Source organism: Phyllostomus discolor, chromosome 4 (assembly GCF_004126475.2).
Source record: "Phyllostomus discolor isolate MPI-MPIP mPhyDis1 chromosome 4, mPhyDis1.pri.v3, whole genome shotgun sequence".
In the NCBI taxonomy this organism is placed as follows: domain Eukaryota; kingdom Metazoa; phylum Chordata; class Mammalia; order Chiroptera; family Phyllostomidae; genus Phyllostomus; species Phyllostomus discolor.
In genome coordinates, this window is record NC_040906.2 from 180,704,373 (window position 1) to 180,724,471 (window position 20,099).

General features: G+C 36.7%; 1 protein-coding gene across 7 annotated transcripts; it reads right to left on the reverse strand.

Moving 5' to 3' along the window:
- Positions 1 to 308: 308 nt before the first annotated feature.
- On the reverse strand, positions 309 to 19,779 carry ECHDC1 (ethylmalonyl-CoA decarboxylase 1). Of its 7 annotated transcripts, none has more exons than XM_036024668.1 (8): positions 19,527 to 19,771; positions 18,721 to 18,846; positions 18,122 to 18,216; positions 15,114 to 15,335; positions 11,935 to 12,077; positions 4,898 to 4,950; positions 3,348 to 3,428; positions 309 to 727 (listed from the first exon to the last, which is right to left on the reverse strand). In XM_036024668.1, exons 3-8 carry the CDS (start codon positions 18,135 to 18,137, stop codon positions 319 to 321), a joined length of 924 nt encoding a protein of 307 aa, XP_035880561.1. In that variant the 5' UTR covers positions 18,138 to 18,216; positions 18,721 to 18,846; positions 19,527 to 19,771; the 3' UTR covers positions 309 to 318. The 7 variants fall into 7 exon arrangements, with proteins under 7 accessions (XP_035880561.1, XP_035880560.1, XP_028366575.1 ...); XM_036024667.1 differs by having other exon boundaries at positions 18,122 to 18,211; positions 18,716 to 18,846; XM_028510774.2 differs by lacking the exon at positions 18,122 to 18,216 and having other exon boundaries at positions 18,716 to 18,846; positions 19,527 to 19,779.
- Positions 19,780 to 20,099: the final 320 nt, after the last annotated feature.

Here is a 20,099-nt window from a genome sequence, read left to right on the forward strand (position 1 = left end):
GTAGTAGTGTTAATCTCTCACTGTGCCTAATTTATAAATTAAGCTTTATCACAGGTGTGTAATTAAAGGAAAAAAATAGTATACAGAAAGTTTGTTCCTATCCTCAGTTTCAGCCTTCCCCTGGGAATCACGGAACCTAACCTCTGCAAGTCAAGGGGGTACTAGAGTATTCTGAAAATTATGCCAATGAGTTTAGGTACTCAAAAAATTATTAAAAACAAACCCAAATACCAGTGGTACCCTTCGAAGTAATTCTAACATATTTAATATTTAACTCTCTTACACATTAATTATTGCAGTACCTCATATTTAAAATACCTACTTACAGAATTTTCCTCTCCTAGCAATAGCCTCCTGATTTGCTGGTCCACCCCAAAGTGTCCCTAAAAGATCTCTTTCGGTCTGTAATGCTTCCTGGAAAGAAAGCTCTTTGCCTGAAGAAACAGCTTTTTTCAAAGCTCTAATTACTTCTGTTGGCCCTTCAGTAAACTGCTTTAGCCACTCGAGTGCCTCTCCCAGACTTTCAGTTTCATCTGAAGACTGCAAGACCTCGTCAACCATCCCTAGGTTTAAAGCTTGTTTTGAATCCATTTTGAGGGCCCCACTTAACACTTTGAGAGCTTGTCTACGGCCGATAATTTCAGCCAGCCGGGTAGCGCCACCCCAGCTTGGTATTATACCCATCTCCTTGTGAACAAATCTGATCTCACTCCCTGGAGTCATTAATCTGCAACACAGAAAAGAAAAAACAGCTTAATTTTAACTAAGTATATATGCTTTATTCATCAACTACCAACCATTCATGATCTGATCAGAAATCTCCATAGGTCTTTATAGGTAGATACATTAAAAACTGAATGTTCAAAAAATCTGGCTAAATACAGAATTTACATTCTACACAATACATATGACCTCCCTCTAAAAACAGTATCAACATTTTTGTTGTGCTTGTTTCTTCTTTACTTTATAAATAAGAATGCCTTTATATTTATTTTTAAAAGCCCAAAATGAGCCCTGGCTGGCGTAGCTCAGTGGATTGAGCGCGGGCTGGGAACCAAAGTGTCCCAGGTTCGATTCCCAGCCAGGGTACATTCTTGGGTTGCAGGCCATAACCCCCAGCAACTGCACATTGATGTCTCTCTCTCTCCCTCCCTAAAAATAAATAAATAAAATCTTAAAAAAAAAAAAAGCCCAAAATGTACCTCTAAAGTAAGTGGTGGCCTAATGAGAAAACCTAGGTTAAATGAAAATATGTAAGTAGGTAATATTAGGTGCATACCATGAAAAAATAAAAAACAGCAAGTCAGAGTCAGTTGTCCACAGGAAAAGAAAAATTGTTTTTTAACCAGCATCTATCCAGTCTCCCAGCATATAAGTACTAAGCACTACCAATGCCAGTTTATATTGCTGTTAAGAGAAAGACACTGAACGATATAATGTCAGTGCTGGTAAGTGCTATAAAAATAAAATGGGGCAAGGGACTACAGAAGGAGGGTGTGTGTGTTAGGGGTGTGCTATTTTAGATGGAAAAGGCCTCTGAATATTTGAGCAGCTACCCAAGTGAGCGAGCAATGAAAAAACCTGGGGGGACAAGTGTTCCAGGAAGAGGAACTGTAAGTGCAAAGGCCTTGAAATAGAATTTCTTAGTATCTCTGAGGAACAGGCTACTGTGCTTAGAATGGAGGAATCAGTAATGGCAGTGGAAATTGGAGAGGTATGCGTATTAACTCTTAAATGGGAGTTCAGATTTTATTTTTTAAGTGTGAAGCTATTTAGAGGAGGTTACTCAAGAGAGTAGTATCTGACTTATTTAAAAGGGTTACCCTGGTTACACTGTTAAGACTATAACATTCAATAACATACTAGATTTCTATAGAACTTCATGTCAATCCTCAGAACAACTATATGGGGTACAGTAACAGCCTCATTTTACAGAGAAAAAAATTGAGGTAACTATATACACACCTCAACATCTTGTGCAGCTATAGCAGAGCCAGAATGAAAACACAGGTAGGGTGGCTTCATTGTGTGTGCTAACCTCACAGTACACACAATAGCTAGCTAGGCTGGAGTGGAACCGGAGATACCATTGCAAAAGTTCATAGCAGCTTGGGTGAGACTGAGCAGTGATTTCCTATAGCAGGAATTCACTGTCCCCAAATCTTGGGATTTTTATGAATAGGGTGATTAATAAGCAAAGTGGTACAATAAAGAGGAGTTAACAGAAAGAAATTCGTGAACGTAGCAAAAGACGTTCACAATTGCCAGTTCAGTATTTGTACCTTCTTAATAGACTGCATAAAGTTACACTGTTTAGGGAATGCTGCCTATGAGTTTTATTTTGACTCCACACTTTGGTGAGATTTTCACTATGTTAACACCTTAATTTGGACAAAAGGTCATGTCTGAATTTTTCTTAAAAAAAAAATCATGGCTTTCACCTACTCATTGCAAACAAATAAACACCACAAGTTAGTTTAACTTTCCAAAGGGTTCAACGCTCAACTGCAGGTGGTTTGGTTCTATCGGCACCAAGAACAACAAACCCTTAATCTTTGGCCCTTTAATCAGGAGAGATATTCCAGTAGAATATTTCTCACAAATGCCTATTTATTAAACCACTGGGAAAGAGAACTTCATCCTCACAGGTGTGAATTCCTACAAGGGTAAATCTTCCTGAATTATGAACAATTTTTTTAGAGGCAAATGTCCATGAAAATAGTAGTTTTCAATACATAGTTTTTAACAGGAAGGAAGAAAGAACAAGTGCCCTGAGAATCTGAATCTAGCTCCAAATTTGAAAGGGGGCACTGCCTTGTTAAAATAAACAGAAAATGTCAAAAGTGAAGAAATAGAAATTACAGAAATAATGCCAAATGGTCTAGAGACGGGAATACTGTTTAACACTGAACACAATCCTATAAAGTAGCTTCCCACAGAATAAAATTTAATAATTCATAGTTCTAAATTACATCCTGGAACTGACTCAAACACTGGCTCAGAGCTATTCCTATAATACAGACAAGGGTTATGCCGGGAATAAATTCACTGAGTATCAGCTGAATGTAAAAGTTGGTTCTAAAGCCCAAGATGCTGGGATGGATTTTACTAAAATGAATTTGATTTATTTAAACCAAATTTATTTTAACTTTTTGAATGAGTGGTAATAAAATGATGGCAGAGTTATGCTTGACTGACTAAAATTATCTATTCTAATGATAATTTTAAAAATGTGCTCTTGATTTTTCTATTTTAAGATTATATGAAATACTTATATTCGGGTGAATAATAAATTTGAGCATATGTTAGTTGTGTCTGTGCAAGGGGTAATACAGTCTTCATCCTACCTGAAATCACATGCTGTAATAAATTCTGCTCCTCCACCCAACGCCCAACCTTGAACTAGTGCAACACTTATTAAAGGAAGTCTGTATGTTGAAGGAAAAAGGAAAAATATGTTAACATTTTTCATTTCAGTATTAATCTGTGAATATTATTTTAAAACTTAAGATGCATAGAAACAAAATTATTGAACTATGTTTATAATAATAAATCTCAAGGGATCATGAGGAGCAAAACAGTATAATATATCTGAAGATATACTAATTCATACTAAATTCCATGTAAACGTATCAAAGTACCTCCCTGAATCATATATTTTTAAATTGTAGTCAGCTTGTAACTTTATTCCAAATAAATGGATATTTTTGGATGACATACAGCTCCTGGAACTTTTCAGCTACTTACTGGCAATCAGGAATAATTCAATGTGATATTGTTTTGGTCCATTTTTATTGATACCAGATTATATATGGGAAAGTTAAGGCCACAGCCTAAGGGAAGAAATGTGGTACAGAGGAACAAGTTCCCAGACTGTGTTGTTATAAAGGTCCCTATCTTTTCACTGCTCACTCAAATGATCCATAGACAATTCCTATGTAAAGGAATGATTCTGTGGTAAAAATAAATCTCTTCACCTCTCCTGTGTGCAAAGACCCGCTTTGCAGTGCAGGACTGTTTCAGTATTAAAAGGTAAGTCTAAAATGTTTCTGAAATAATGGATCTTTTTTTGTTATAACTGAAATGCAAATTTGTAGCTTTAAAGTGACTGCAAATTTCTTACACTACTCCCAATTAAAAAAATATTTAAAACAAAACTCAAGATTTGTGTAAGAAAAAGTCAGATGTAATAGGAAAATGGAGGTGAACAGTTGCCAATATAATGAAGTATTTTAGAATAGTAATATTATGATTCCTTTACTCTTCTTATGCTCTCACATATGAAGAACAACAAAAGTACAGTGATGTCCAATTGGTAAATATACTAAATAAATACAAATTTCCTTAGTTTTTGTCATTTTTAAGTTGTTTCCAGTTGGAATACAAAGCTAATACGCCCAAACCAGTCATTGTTTGTCACCCAAATGCACAGCAATAGGCTGAGAATTCTCTCCTTTTGCTTGTTCATTCAGGTGCAAAGTGAATCCATCTTCCCCAGAAACCCGCAGGTCTTTTTCTCTCTCCCTTAGATACAGACCACCTCACTATACATTCTATTAATTTTGATTAGGTAACCTTTATGTGTCTTTATTCTGCTATAATATCAGTATTTAACTTTCCCATCTCTATGACTACACACATATATAGCTAATAGTAATATAAGTTCTTTAGGGAAAAGTGCTGTGTCTTAAATTCTTTTTCTCATGTCTCTTATTTTTTAAATACTTGTATATATTTTGCTAACACTTAATTAAATGATTACCCTTGATAGTACAAATAGGTCATCATTAGAATAAATATAATTGGAAAATCAGCTCGCTCTTTTAACTGGTGCAACACATAGAATAAAGAGTTATTTTTTGTTTTTTTAGAAATCATATTTTAAAAAGAAAATTACCTCATAAGTCTTGTTAAGGTGTTTTGCATGAACATACATAAGGCCACTCCATCCTTTAAATAAAAATAAACACAAAGGTTTAGTGCAAATTATTATAAAATTTTTTAATTTCAGGAGTTAGAAGCAGTCAAAAATACATCTAACATTTTTTAATGAGGTCTTCATTTAAAACTCTGATGCTGTGAAATGCACATTGATTGATGCAGTTTTCAATGTTGATTTTCTAGGATTCGAGCTCAGCTTTGCATGAAGTATTAGCAAAGACTTAGATGTGAGAGTTAAATAACTCAGAAGAGTGTGGAGTTCTACTCAGAGTAGTTTGGAGAGTGGAACAAGAGACACCCACCAATTATCCAAAACTCCGATCCCCTAAGAATATGAACATATAAAAACAATTTCTTAAAGGTAGTCTGAACCCACTGCATTTTTTTTTCTCTTCTTCAGGCCAGTATAGTCTGATCTTCAGACTTCTCTCAAGACTCCCCTCAAAGGTTTCTAATAATCTTCATCGTGTCAGATTAAATGGCTTTTCCTTTCCTCATCTTCCTCTATCTCTTTAAGAAATGGTATTTTGCCTTGACAAGTTTCTTTGATATTCTCACTCAGTTTCTAGTAACCCTGTTGACTCCTGATTCTCTTCTTTTCTCTTTTATTGTTCTTTTCCAGTTTTCTTTTTGTCTCTTTTTATTCAGCTAAATCCTCTAAGTGCTTGTATACCAAAAATTCCAATCCATGATTCTCTTCACCATCTTTATCTACAATTTCTTTGGAAATCTGATCCATTCCCATTGCTTCAACTATTGTTTTCACATAGAGTCCCAAAGCCTACTAGAAATTCACATTCTGCCAATACTTCATATTCAGCATGGCAAAACAGAGTTGAGTTTGAATCCTAGCATTACCACTGTATAACAACATGAACTTGAGTAAGGCATAACTATGAACTTCGGTGTCCTCGTCCATAAGGAAGGAATAAAGAATTAAAAAATACCTGTTCTATTTGATTTAAAGGACAGTTGGAAAAATGATCACATAAATGTAAGCAAGTTATGAGTTAACAGAAAAAGGTCTTCTTGTCAATAAGGCTCATAATTTTGGTTTTCTTTGGCCCGTCCATTTCACAGTTCTTCCACTCTCAAGTAGTTACCAAGCATGTCTCCCAAATTCTTCCTTTGAAATATTTCCAACATAATCCCTTCATTTTTTAATTTTCACTGTCAATACACAGTCCAGACTTTTGTTATTCATGCTTAGATGATTAAAATAGCCTTGCTTCCCAAATCACCTCTCTGTATTTAACTTCTTTTTCTTGTGCAATATATAGTATATCCTGCTGCCTGATAAACCTTCCCATAAGATGATTATTTCATATCACCAATAAAACAGCCTAAATTACGTGGGAAGGACTGATCCCAAACTATTTTACCAACTTGACTGACACCTGTGCTGTTCGTTCAAGCATCTTAACTTCAGCCACAACAAACTACTTGCCATTCCTTTAGCAGCTTACACTTGTTCCCATGTCTGTGCTCACACCATTCCCATTATTTCAAAGAAAGCCTGTCCTTGCCTCTACGTATTTTAGGGAGTGCACAGATCAAATATTTTCCATCAACACTGTCTAAATCCCATAGTAATAGTGTTCTCCTTTGTGTTTCTGCAATATTTTTATTTTTGTAATTTAATGATAATACTCATAGATTGTCCTGTGTGCACTGTGTTTGGATTTTTTATTAGGCTCATCTATACAAGATAAGGGCTAGAGACAATAGTAAGTAGACTGTGGTCCCAGTTCCTATTCCTCAAAAATCTTATGAGATAAAGAAATGCAACACATCAAGGTATAGCATAAGTATTTTTTAAAATGCTTGAACAAACTCAGAATAGTACCAAATAAGAAATAATTAATTTCAGTTGGTTGGGGTAGTTGGGAAGGCTTCATAACGTAGAAGGGGAGATGGCACTTATTTAGGCTTAGGCAATAAGTTCCTTGAAGTTGGAAAAATGCCTTCTTTATCTTTGGAGGCTGGTACAATGTTTTGTTACATACAGTATATGTCTGATGAAGTTAACTGAGTCAAATGACTTTTAGGTGGATAACTGCTGACCATTAAAACAAATGCAGTCAACGAATGGTAAAAACCAGTATGGTGCCAATTTCCTAAACAAAATGCTTTCTTCATGAAGGGCAGTCTATATTATAAAGTGATAAGAAAATTAATACAAGCACAAAGAGCTAGAAGTTAAAAACTGGAATGATTTCTATTCTATTGAAAACCTGTCTAATACAGCCTGTTAAAGGATCTCAAAAGGCATATTTTCTGTTACTAGGTTTAGAGTACTTAACATTCTGATGGAAGTATTTAGAGTTGATCGAAATGAAAGTGAAGCAGGTATTAGCCTGTGTACTGTTATAATTCTCATTCAAAAGTAAAACAGTAAAAAAGCAGTATGAAACACTTTAAAAGCAGTATGAAATCGTGGTCAACACCACACAGACTACAGCCAAACTGCCAATCAGCCAGAAATCCCTACTTGTGATAGAACTGAAGGAAAGGAACCAATGAAAAGCTAGACTTGCTCTGATAAATGAAAGCTGGAAGCTGGGAAACACTAAAAAAAGGTCAGTAGAGCTGCTGCAGGAGGTGATATTTTCATCCTTTCTGGAAGATACCCTGAGACCCAACCTGACTTTTCCAGCTTTTCCTACAAAAATAGAAATGAGAAGTACAATACACAGCCTAAGTGCCAAAGGAACTATATTAACATCCTATTAACTCTAAGTCACATTTATCTTAAGTGGGAAAATGCCCGACCTGTAAAAGTATCTTATCCTAGAACAATAAATGAGTCTCTTTCCACCCCCTAAGTGCCTGCTATGTGGACTTATTTATATCCTCATAATACTTTGGAAAAGCTTAGAGACAACTGTAATAGCTTGTCCATAAATTAGTAAGGCTAAAATGGGGCTGTTCAATAGTAGTAACAAAAGCAATAAAGTTACACAAGAACTTTGATGTCATAGAAATTTAAGCAATGAGAAATAAGGAGCAATGGATTGGCAGAATAGGAACAAGGTAGGTCAGGGGGCAAAGGATATTTTCAAGCTAGATTAAGTGTATAAAGGTTTCTAAAATGTTAGACTTTTCCTTTAGGTATAATACCCATTCAGTGCAAAGTAAAAAGGTTTTTATCTCCTCATATCTTAAAGCTTATAATTAGATTTTGATTATTTTTGCCCTCTGGAAAAAAAAAACTTATTGTGACCTACAGAACATCTGTGAAACAAATTTAAATCTTATAATTGGGTTAATATTGGGTTGGCCAAAAAGGTTGTTTTTTGGGTTTTTTTTTTTTTTTTTTTTCAGTAAGATGGCTCTAGTAGTGCTTAGTTGTCTTTAACTTCATTCAAAAACAATTGTATTGGGACAGCTGTCATATCAGTGTGCTTTAAAAAAACTTATCAAAATTGGTGAACTTTTGTGTAGCCATTTTAATATTAAAGATGGAAGAAAAGCAACATTTTCAGCATATTATGCTTTATTATTTCAAGAAAGGTAAAAAAGCAACTGAAATGCACAAAAAGACTTGTGCAGTATATGGAGAAAGTTCTGTGACTGTCACAAAACGTGTCAAAAGTGGTTTATGAAATTTCATGCTGGAGATTTCTAACTGGATGATGTTCCACAGTCAGATACACCAGTTAAAGTTGATAGCAATCAAATCAAGACATTAAAAACAATCTACATTATACCATGAGAGACAGCTGACATACAATATTCAAATCAAAGTTATTGGTGAAAATGAAAAATGTCTTTTATTTTACAGAATAAAAACACATATGGACTTTTTGGGCAACCCAATACTCACATTAGAGTGTTTTCCCACTTTATTCTTTTCTCTGTCCCATAACTTCTCGGGGCCTAATTCTTGTGCTGTACTAATTCATCTCTCTGCCAGGACTTTCTCAACCAAGAACTGATTGAGTAGGGACAGTTGAAGCTCTTTTCCTACTCATTAAACAAAGGATACCAAAATGAAACCAACTTCTTAAGAGACCAGCTACATAAAAAAAAGTGGAATGATAAACAGATTTAATAAAATGTTGATGGCTGTTGATGCTATAATGAGTGCATACATGAGGGTTTCACTGTATTAGTCTCTCTACTTTTGTTTATATTTGGTCATTTTCGCTAATAAAATTTTTTAACTGAAAAAAATACAGTGGCAAAACCATCAACATGATCATGTTTTTTTAAAAATGCCATTTAATAGTCACTTTCAAGCATCTCATTGTAATTAGAAAGGAAAATAAGCCAATTTCTAAAATCATCATGCTCAAAGAGCAAATGCACCCAATCAGCAGATGCTACTGATGCACCTGCAACAAAAAAGAGTAAGCACACTCTCGGCAGCGAGGGGCAGCTGCATTCATACACACAGCTGCAACTCATACACAAGGATGAGCCACAGGAGTCTCCATGCCACTTTAAATTTCAGTGTTACACATACCTGTAGCTATTTCTGAGACATATAGAAATGCCGTCTATATGAGAAATAGAAATATTTACCAGGAACTTTATATATTGTTTCTACTGCTTGTTAATTTTAAAATCATTGTGAGACAAATATACCCCATACTTTATACATGTTACTGTGGTTTTTAATATTGTCCATAAGAGAAGTTTATTCAAATTTTTTATTCCTATGCTGCATATTTCCTACACTATTACTGTATTTTGCCATGTATAATGCACACCTTTTTGCCCATATTTCTGAGGGGAAAATAAGGATGCACATTATATATGGGTAGTACCTGAAATTCCTTGTATCTGTTCTCATGTTTTGTAATTATTTGTTACATAAAGTTTCTTGTACCATGATATGTTCAACAATAAATTCCTTTATAATACAAAAAACAAGTATCTAAATATAAATTAATTAAAAAATTAAAACAAATTTTTTTTCTTGAAAGTTTGGGCCAAAAATGTGGGTGTGTATTATATGTGGGGGTGCATTATACATAGTAAAATATGGTAACAGGCAGATTTCATAAAAGTACAAGAAAGGATCCACCTACCCAGGAGAATGCTTTAAATAAAATAACGTATTGTAAATACTGAGCGGGGTTGTAAAATACACATTATAAGGTAAAATCACAACTCCAGGGCTTTTTGATGAGACTGGCAGGTGTGCGTAACTACAGGTGACGGACATCCCCAGTGCTGCTGTAGCACTGGGGGCCCCTCCACCTCAGTTGTCAGCTGTTGATCAGAAGCTAATCTTACTCTACTGCAGGCATTCAACAGAGCAGATAACTTGGAGAATGTCCATACTAGAAAGAATGGACTTTTAAAAGTGACCCCTTACCTGAAGTCTGTATAAAAACTACACATTTTCCTACACAACTTAGATCATTAATGTGTTTCCACTTGAACTTTACATACACAGGGGGGGAATCCTGGCAGTGTCATCTGAAGAGACAGAGACAACCTTCTAACTAGAAGAAAACAAAATAACCTTTCGCTTTTTTAGGGATATTTTCCTACCCAACTTTTATCAGACCCACAATTACCTATTATCTCATTCTATCTTTACAGTGTCTTTTGTGAACAAAGGTGCCCAGTAATGCAATCATTCTGGAGATGAAAAATTATAATCAAGTGACTTGTAGGCCACACGTTTATTAGTAGAGCTTGGGCAAGAATCCATACATTGGATTTGCCAGCTTTATGCTCTAGTCATTCAGACACATTACAAATTTAAGTCTAGTGGTGCTACAAATTGTGAACCATTTCTTGAATATTTATTAAAATCAAGAGCTTTGAAATAAAAACAACTACATTTTTCTGATACTGTGCTAGAAGTCACTTTATATACATTACCTTGAGTCCTTACAATAGTTTATGAAATACATAATTCTCATTTATAGATTAGGAAGATAAGACTTGGAAAGATTAAGTGATTGTCCAATAACTTAGCCAGAAAATGTCGAAACCAGCATTCAAATCCAAGGCTACCAAAATTACCGAGAGAGAACTCTTTGCTTCCATATATTTATGCAAACACAGGTAGTGGTGTGAGTGTTGTGGAATACCAAAGAAGCAACTCTTACCCTTTGTGACAGCATGGGTGGACCTGGAGAATATCATGCTAAGCAAAATAAGCCAGTCAGAGAAAGATGAATACTGTATGATCTCACTCATATGTGGAATCTAATGAACAAACTAAACTGAGGAACAAAACAAAACCAGAGGCATGGATGCAATGGAACTGACTGACAGATCTCGGGGGGTGGGGGCAGGGAGGGGGACTGAAGGCCGGTGGCAGGGCTTGGGGAGGGAGAGAAAAGGAAGGGAAATGGGGGACATCTGTAACAGTATCAACAATTTGTTAAAAATAAGTTAAAAATAAATAAATAATACAACTCCCCATTTATTACCTAAATATTTGTGTAGATGCGAGTGACCTGTAATTAAATGGCAACTAATACATTTTGTCATTTCTCTCTCTCCCCCCGCTCCCTCCCTGCCTTCTCTCTCTCATTTTGCTTTTTGGTGTAGGTGTTGTGGGTGGAAGCCTGAATTTAAGAAAGAGAGATTCCTAGGAGGACTGATAATGGAAGATGATTAGGATTTTTTTCTATATGAATAATAATTAAAAGCAAATTTTTAAATTGTTATCATTTGTTGAAGCCTACTATGTACCAAATCTATAATACTTTATATTATACCTGTGTAAAATTCTTTATCAGGAGATGCTAAGGGGCTTCCACTTAAGAATTCAAATTCTTGCTAAATTTAATAATGTATAACACTTTGGTTATTGCTAATTTTCCTGTCCTTCCTTTTTTTTTTTTAATTCCAGTACTTCATTCACAGTACTTAACCTAATCTTTAAGAAGCAAAACAAAACTCGATCTTTGAAAAGCTATTCAAGAGTAGCTGTCATCACAACCATATAAGTAAAATATAAATAACTCAGCATAGACGTACGATAAACTTGTAGAACCTAGTATACAATTCATATATACTTGCCTCTGGAGTTCCTAGTGCTTTCACAGCATTCAGATCAGACCCTGAGCAGAAAGTATTTTTTGCCCCACGAACAATGAGGCCTTTCCCTTCTGTCCAGTTTTCCAATTCAATCACTTTTTCCAAAAGCTGTAGCATCATAACACCTGTCAGAGAGTAGAGGGGGAATCACAAACAGCTAAGACACTCAGTGAATAGAGATAATCTAGAAACAATGAGGTGGCAAACACGGTGCTTAGATCATACTTTTTACAAGTATTTACTGAATGTTAAATTCCTGCTATGTTGCCACCATGAACATATCCAGAAGAGGTATACATAACAGTGCCTGCTCTATTTACTTTTTTTTTTTGCCTGTTTTAGAAGTTCACAATTTGTTAGCAATCTCTCTCTTTCTTTCTTAAGAAATTACACAAATATATGGTTATGAAGAAAAATGCGGATATAATATTATGTCCTAGGAATATGAACGTTGGAATCAATACTATGGAATTGGTGTTAAGAAAACATATTCCTTGGGGTAAAAACAAAATACAGGCCTGACTTCACAGCAGCACACGCTGTCTCAGTCAGCAAACACATAACGAGCTGTGCCGACATCCCTAATTCAACTACAGTGCTGCCTCAGAGCATGAGCTGTTATGATAATACTGGGCAGTGTTGGGATTATTGAAGTGTTGGGACATCCTTGGGCAGGTCTGCTATTTCAAGTAGGTTGCAGTTGAAACTACGGCGACATTCCAACCCTAACCACATCAAAACTAGTAATAACACGTAGTAAATATCATCTCGTTTCCCGGCTGAGAAACTGTGCTAGGAAGCCCAGGGCATACAGTGGAAGTACCTGGTTGAACGCCAATAAAAAGACTAGCATTGATTCTAGAATTTATTTAGACTGTTACCTTGATATCATTCAAAAATTCTACTGGAATTTGTTTATAATAGACGAATTTAAAATGGAAATAGCAGAGACTGCCATTTATGCTTATTTGTGGAAGTCTTCCAAGCTTGAAAAGTTCATAATGCTCTCGGCGTGATTAAATTTACTCTTCCCTCTGCTTAAGAATATGCTTTAGAAGCCAACAGAAAGATCGTAACAGAGGGTTAAATTCAGCAAAATCTCTACCACAAGATTCCAAAATTTACTATGTATAACCCATTAAACTATGCTCACTTCTAAGGAATATAAACCTCATGATGTCAAAAACTGTTATTTTCTTTGCCATTTTTTGCAGTAACCAGGAAGTAAGTGCTCCCACAATAAATAATGACCAGTTCGGCCCTCCTTCCTAATTGCTAGTTACGACCTAGTTGAAAAGCAGACCTACCTACCCAAGAATGTTGTAGGTGCTTTAGAAATATAGTTCTTGCTCTCAAAAGATTAACAGTCTAATAGTTTTTTTTTTTCTTTTTACAGAAAAACACACATTTAGGGTGAGAATAAATCTATATAGGTAAATATGGACCTTCAATCATCCCTAATATTTAAGCTTTAAAAAAAAGCTGGCCTTGAGTATGAGAAATCTATAGTAGTTAATCTTGAACTCATCTTTCTGACTTTGTAAAATACATGTTAAAAGTTGGAAGGGACCTTAAAGAGTATCTGCTTGGATGATTTTCAAATGAGGGCCTTGGGGGTTGTGTAGTATGGGGCTCAATCATCATCTCCCAACCCAACAAAATACCATTACCCACACTGATGTATAATAGCTCTATTTGTATTAGTGTTAATTAAGAACCAAATTAACATTTGTTTCCATTTGAATACAAAGTTTTACTAATGTAAGTTATTTGTAGCTATTCAGTAGTAAATGAAAACTATTAATCTAATCTAATTCTTAGAGCAGTCTTACTTTGCTAATCTTATTTTTCCTAGGCTAATGTTAGTGTCCCAGGTCTTTATTCTCTGGACTCATTGAAGGTATGAAACCACCCTGTTCGATAAAGTAGCCATCACTGCACGTAGCTGCTATAACGCACTCACATGTCGTTAGTCCAAAGGTGCCCTGGGAAGTGCAGTAGGTGTAAAACACACACCAGATTTCAAAGACTTGATATTTAAAAAAATGTTTAATTTTTTGTATTAGTCACATGTTGAAATATTTTGAATACACACTGAGTTAAATAAAAAATTTAATTTTACCTGTTTCATTTTACTTTTTAAAATATGGCCACTACAGAATTTTAAACTATGTATGTGGCTCACATTTGTGTCTTGAATTATATTTCTCTTGATTAACAATGACAGAGATAGACATCTCTGAACTCTGCTGAGTGGAAAGGAAAAGTCATCTTTGATTTAAAGATCCACCATAGACAACTTATGGTTTACAGTCTTTTGAATTATGTTTATAGGTGTGATTACATATAGATGCGTGACAATGTACTGAGGTATTTCTGAACCCAATATTTCAAATGCTACTATAGAATATAATTTACCTTCATAAAGTATATAAATGACAAATACAGAAAATGCCAAATCACCTTGAAATACAAGGGCTGGGTATTCAACAAGGTTACTCATTAGCTTTTGCATAACATCAAGGTAGCATCATTTCAATTTCAGCTTTGGCAAAAAATTGCAAATGACCATGTATCCTGGACCTTCAGGACTCTTAAACATAACATTCTTGTATGCCAAGAGTGCCGCCTGGCAAACAGAAGGTACTCACGAGTATCCACAAGTTGGGAAAGGAGCAGCAAACAGGTGCGGGAAGTATTTTCACTGATAATACTGGAATTACATGGTTATAATCACAGTCTTATTTCAATTCTCATAAAAAACTTAAGCTAATAAGTAATTTCTTTTTTAATGTATAGGTTTTTCTCTTTAGTTTTTAAAAACATTTGAAAACGCCTTTTCTTTGTTTCCCACTGACATTAGCTGAACACAAACAAATGAAGCTAGTAAGCAGTTAATACATTTCAATGGAAAAAAAAAGTCAAGATTAATCTGACAGTTTCCTTTTTATCAGCATCTGTATTCATGGATTGTTTTAAAAGAAAAGCATTAAAATTTCCACAATTAGTAAAAAATGACAGTTTTGTTTTGTTTTCATGTTCCACAGGGATCCATGACTTCCAAGAGTGAATGGGAATGTCACCAGGGTAAGGATAAGAGTCATGTAACAGCGGGTTAGACTTAGTGTTATTCTTTCACAAGCAAAAGAAAACTCTCTAACCTGAGAAGGCATTCCTTTTATTTGGATTGTTCAGAGTCAGAATGCCAATGCCATTTTCTTCCTTCTGAAGGTCAATGGTTCCCCCAGGAAACTGCTGAAGAACTTTCTTTACTTTTTCTTCATGGAAGCCATGAGATGTATTATAAAGTGCCATTCCCGTCTGATGTAGCAATTTTGTCCCTAGAGACATAGATGATGTCTTCAAAAGACTTCTTGCCATTTCTGGAAAAGAGACGTAAGCATATGTAGTCCAGATGAACAGACACTTCTGTAATATTATTTTGTTACTAGACCTTTTTGTATAATTAGAAGTACTTTCCAACTTATAAAAGCACTCTTAGAAGAGATGGTTAGTATGGAATTCTTTTCCTTTCCCCCCTTTCTCAAACCAAACAATTCACAAAATATATCATTTCAGGATGCTACCACTGAGAGATGATAACAGAGTGACAGTGCATTTGTGAGGATCTAATACACTCGGGAGGTTTAGAAGAATGTTGCTGTTCTGTATTCAGTGCCATCTTCTGCCTCCAGGTAATCTTTCTCATGATGGTAGTTATTTTTCCAATTCTAACATTTCCAAAATTTAAGAAGAAATCAGTCCAAATGTCCACTCAGAGACAGTCTCAGTGCAGAAATGCTACAAGAGAAATTCCATTCTCTAACAGAAATTTGATTCTTAGCATTATCCTTACTTTCTGTGATGTTTTTACAGAAGCTGGAAGGGGTTCAGAGAAAGAGGGGAAAAACAGGAATGTGTGTGTGTGGTTTCTGTGTTCCCCAGGGTTCTGTCCCTCTTCTCTCACTTTCATCAGGTAATTGCAACTCCGCCCACAGACTTTTTACCATACATAAGCACTGCTGTTGACATAAGACATGCATTCAGAAGAATATACAGCTCAGTGAACTTCCCCAAGGTGAATACATTTGCGTACATAGCACTCAGCAGATAACATGAATCTCGGGTTTGCTCTGCCACCTTTTGATCACCACTCCAAATAAGGATAACTATCTTGACCTCTAATATCCAAAATCAGTTTGTCTGCTTTGAATTTTATATAATGTGAAGAATATGGTATATTCTTTGTGTCTGATTTCAACTCTCTCTCTCTCCCCACTACTCTCTCCCTCTCTCTCATTTCCTCCCTTTCCCCCTCTCTCAAATATGTCCAAGCTTGCTTTTCCTTGGAATATGTGCTTGCATGTTTTGCACCTAGTGATATATCAGATATACAAGAGACAACTCAGTAGAAAGTTAAATTGGGGAAGAGGTCTTGATCTTTTTCACATTGACTATTATTTCAGTATAAAAAAAAAGTGCCAAAGAAACCAGATAAGGACTTGGGTGGCTAGTTTAAAAAAAAAATTGCCTTTGTTTTCCACAATATTCTGTTTGGGGAAAAGAATAAGAATTAAACAAGAAGATAATGGAGTATGGTTTATAAAATCATTAGCATTTTAAATTCTTACTGTGGGATAACAGAATCAATAAACAACATGTTTTCTTTCATTGTAATGAGTCTATTCTCTCTTCATACATTACCGCTCCCTCCAAGCCAACAACACAAAGACAACTGGTACTGATTCCATCAGATCTATTTCTCTTTGTCCTTAAATCATTACAAATTTAAATATTTATGTCAGTAATATTTTTGCCTCATTAGACATCTTCAATATGCTCATTTTCCCAAGGAAATCTTATAAATACTTCATGTAGCCTTCTATTAATTCCATATATTTTCACCTGCCCCCACCCACTTCTGCCCCCTTCCACTAACTCTCCCCCTTTTCTCTCCTCTTCTCTTATTCCCTTGTCTATGCCACAAACAGTACCATAGAAACTCAAGGGCCCTGCTTAAGCCTACCAGGTTTGTTGACCTCTGTTGAAGAATCCAATTCTAGAAATTTGTTAATAGCACTACATATACTTTCATCTCAATTCTAACTTCAGAGACAAGGCTTCAGTTCTGAAGAGCTGACAAGGTGTTAGCTACTATTAAGTGACTCTAGTTCCTGACAGTACAAGTAACCTAACAAGGGTTGAGATTCCAATTTTGTATAAACATGCAGCTAAGCAATCAGAATTTTGGATTAGTTCTAGACTTACAATATTATGAACAGATTCTAAGGCATTTACAATTTCATAAACTTTCTTCAGGGCAAAGCGAATGTTTACAACTTGTCATGCAAAAAACTTTGCTGTCCTGACTCAAGCAGATTCAGTTCAGCTGAATGAGCTCGCGATCAAATCACAGGAAAAGGGAACGAGAAGGGAGCACCACAGAAGCTGAGATGGAAGGTGCCACTCTCCATTTTTTTAAAGTTCTGCTAAGGTGATCAAAAGGTTGCCCTCTCTGCATGGGGAATAACCTAGCCATTCTCTTAAAACCTGTTACCCATTCTGAAATTCAGTAAACCACAAAATTACCACAAACACATATTTAATAAGAAAACAATTAGCCTAAGATAGGTAGTAAACAACAAAAAATCAGATATATTCTATTTCAGACAGTCAATACAGGACCTTTTTAAAAATTTTTGAGTTCATTTTAGGCTCTCATTATATAATTTCAAATTTCATTACATGCCACACACACCTTTCTTCCTCACACAGCCACAATTAACTTCTTTCAGTTCCTCCAATTCTTCAGGTGTTCTCTTCATTCAAGTCTCCGTATAGGTGAGCCCTCACCTATTACACTTTCTCTCCATGAGAGTAACTCCAGACCATCCCCTTTAATACACTAGACGATGTAAAAAAAACTCTTCCTTATTGTCTGTTCTCCTTCATATTCTTTATTAACCCTCACTCACACTGTTCCATAATTACTTCCTTACCCAAATCTTCCACTAGGTTTAACAGCAGGAAAGCATTTGCAGTGCCTTGAGCAGTGCTTGACAAATGAAATCTGCCAATAATCAGTTGGCATACAAGACTTAAGAATCCATAACATCATAGGAGGCTTAACAGTTCTCCACTTAACCTGTCGATTAAACAAACCACTCACCCTTGTTAGACTCCATTCCTTTTCGCAAGTTAGCTTCTCGTACTGGAATGACGATCGCTGCCTGTGCTCCACTGAGGTTTACACACTGGTCTTCCAAGTCAGAACAGTACAATTTCAAGAACAGGTCAGCTGTTTGACCTAATTATTACGTTCCTCCCTCCCCCTGCAGACATCACACTTTCTGTCTTTCCCCTAAGGCGTTTTTCTTCCAGGAGAGTTTCAGGAAGGGAGTTCTCACCTAGATCACTGGTTGGTAAACAATAGGCTCTCAGTTGTGTGAGAAAAAGGGGGTCGGTGGGGGGAGATGAAGATTTTTCTCTCCAGGCCTTGTCAGTCTTTTCAACAGGTAAGTAATCTGTTGTTTTGATCCCCTACGTTTGTTTGTAACCTTGTATGTGTGTGGCAATAAAAGTATTATTGAGGTTCTAAAAAATTCTAGAAGACACATTCTAAAAACAGGTTGGGCATTTTTATTTGTTTGTTGTTGTTGGAAAGTTGGCTGCACAAAACAAATGATGTAAATTTTAGTTAACCCAGGTAATTTAATGCATAGGTAGTGAGAAAGTCAATTATAGAGATCCTTGGGTACATTACCTGCCCAGGACCGCACATCAGCAAACCAACAGAAAACTTTGCCATCCCATAAATGCTCCCTTTTACCAGAAACGCAGTATATTGTGTCAGGCAAATCTCCAAACGCCAAGCTGACTCTGGGCTTTCTCAACCTGTAACAGAGATTGAAATAAACCTAATATACTAATCAGGTGGTGATTACAGAATAGGCTGTACTAACAAACTCATAAAAGATTCAGGTATGAAAAGTTTCCTTATAAGTATTTTCCCAGATGGCAGCAGTGAAAACTGCGGATACAACAAGGAAACTACAGGATGATGCACGCAGGAGATGACACCGAAAACTCCCAAGGGCAGAGCCGAGAAACAGCACGTTGCCAGAAATTTCTTAGTTCTCCTCTTCCTACACCGTTTCCCTTCAGAAACTAGCCAGGACGCCTGAGATGCTAACATGGGCTTTGAGACAAGAGTCCCTCTTCCTCCAGGATTGCCGGAAAACCACTTTCCTTTACATCAGCACCTGCCCTTCGGTTACAAACCTACAAAAGGTTGGCTACGTGGCCCATCCAATCTGATATTACCTGTCTCTTACTTTATTTTTTGCCCTATAAAAGCTTTGGCTCTTTGGCCCCACTTGGCCATTCTTTGTGACCGTACGCTTCACGACACTACATTTGATTGCATCAGCTAAACTGTTTTCTTTAGCCATATAACACTACCTATCCCTGGGCCTGGAAAGTATTCCTGATGTAAATTAGCACGTTGAAAAAATGCCTCCCAATTTAGCTACTTCTCCACATTCTGAAGAAAGTTTTCCCCACCCGCCGCTCACCAGGCCAAGTGCCGCCGCAGCGCGGGGTACTGCGTCCCCGCGCCCAGCAGAGGGCAGTGGGCGGCGCGGCGGCGGCGCGGGGACTGCTGGGCCCTGGCAGGTCCCGGTTTAGAAATCGCAAGGAGACGCGCTAAAGTCCGTTACCCAGCCAGCTGCAGCGGTTGCCTCCTAGACGTCACTTAAAATACAGACCCTACGGCCGAAGTCTCGCAGGGGGCCCGGCGCACTCCTCTTCCTCTCCCCCCCCCGCCCCTCCCCCGCCCCTCCCCCGCCCCTCCCCCGCCCCTCCCCCGCCCCACGTGACCCTCTTCCGCTTCCTCGCGCCACTCTTCCGCTCCTCTGCGCCCGCCTTCCGTAGCGTCCTCGGGTTCCCACGTCGGCGTCCCGGCGAACCTGGGACTGTACCTGCTTAGTGGTTTTGGTTCTACGACAGAGGTTTAGAGCTGGTCCCGGGAAGCTGCCAAACCCTATTTATTTTCAGTCTCTGAAGTTAACTTTGGAAATAGGGAAATGGTAGAGGAAGGGGCTAATTTGCATAGCCACTGAGTCTCTGCTGGCTGTGAACCTGGGTAG

Coding starts and splice junctions, on each gene's coding strand:
- ECHDC1 (XM_036024668.1), bottom strand. Junction 4,951..11,934: donor AAGCACTAGGAACTCCAGAG/GCAAGTATATAT, acceptor TTTTATTTAAAG/GATGGAGTGGCCTTATGTAT. Junction 3,429..4,897: donor ACCTTAACAAGACTTATGAG/GTAATTTTCTTT, acceptor TTCAACATACAG/ACTTCCTTTAATAAGTGTTG.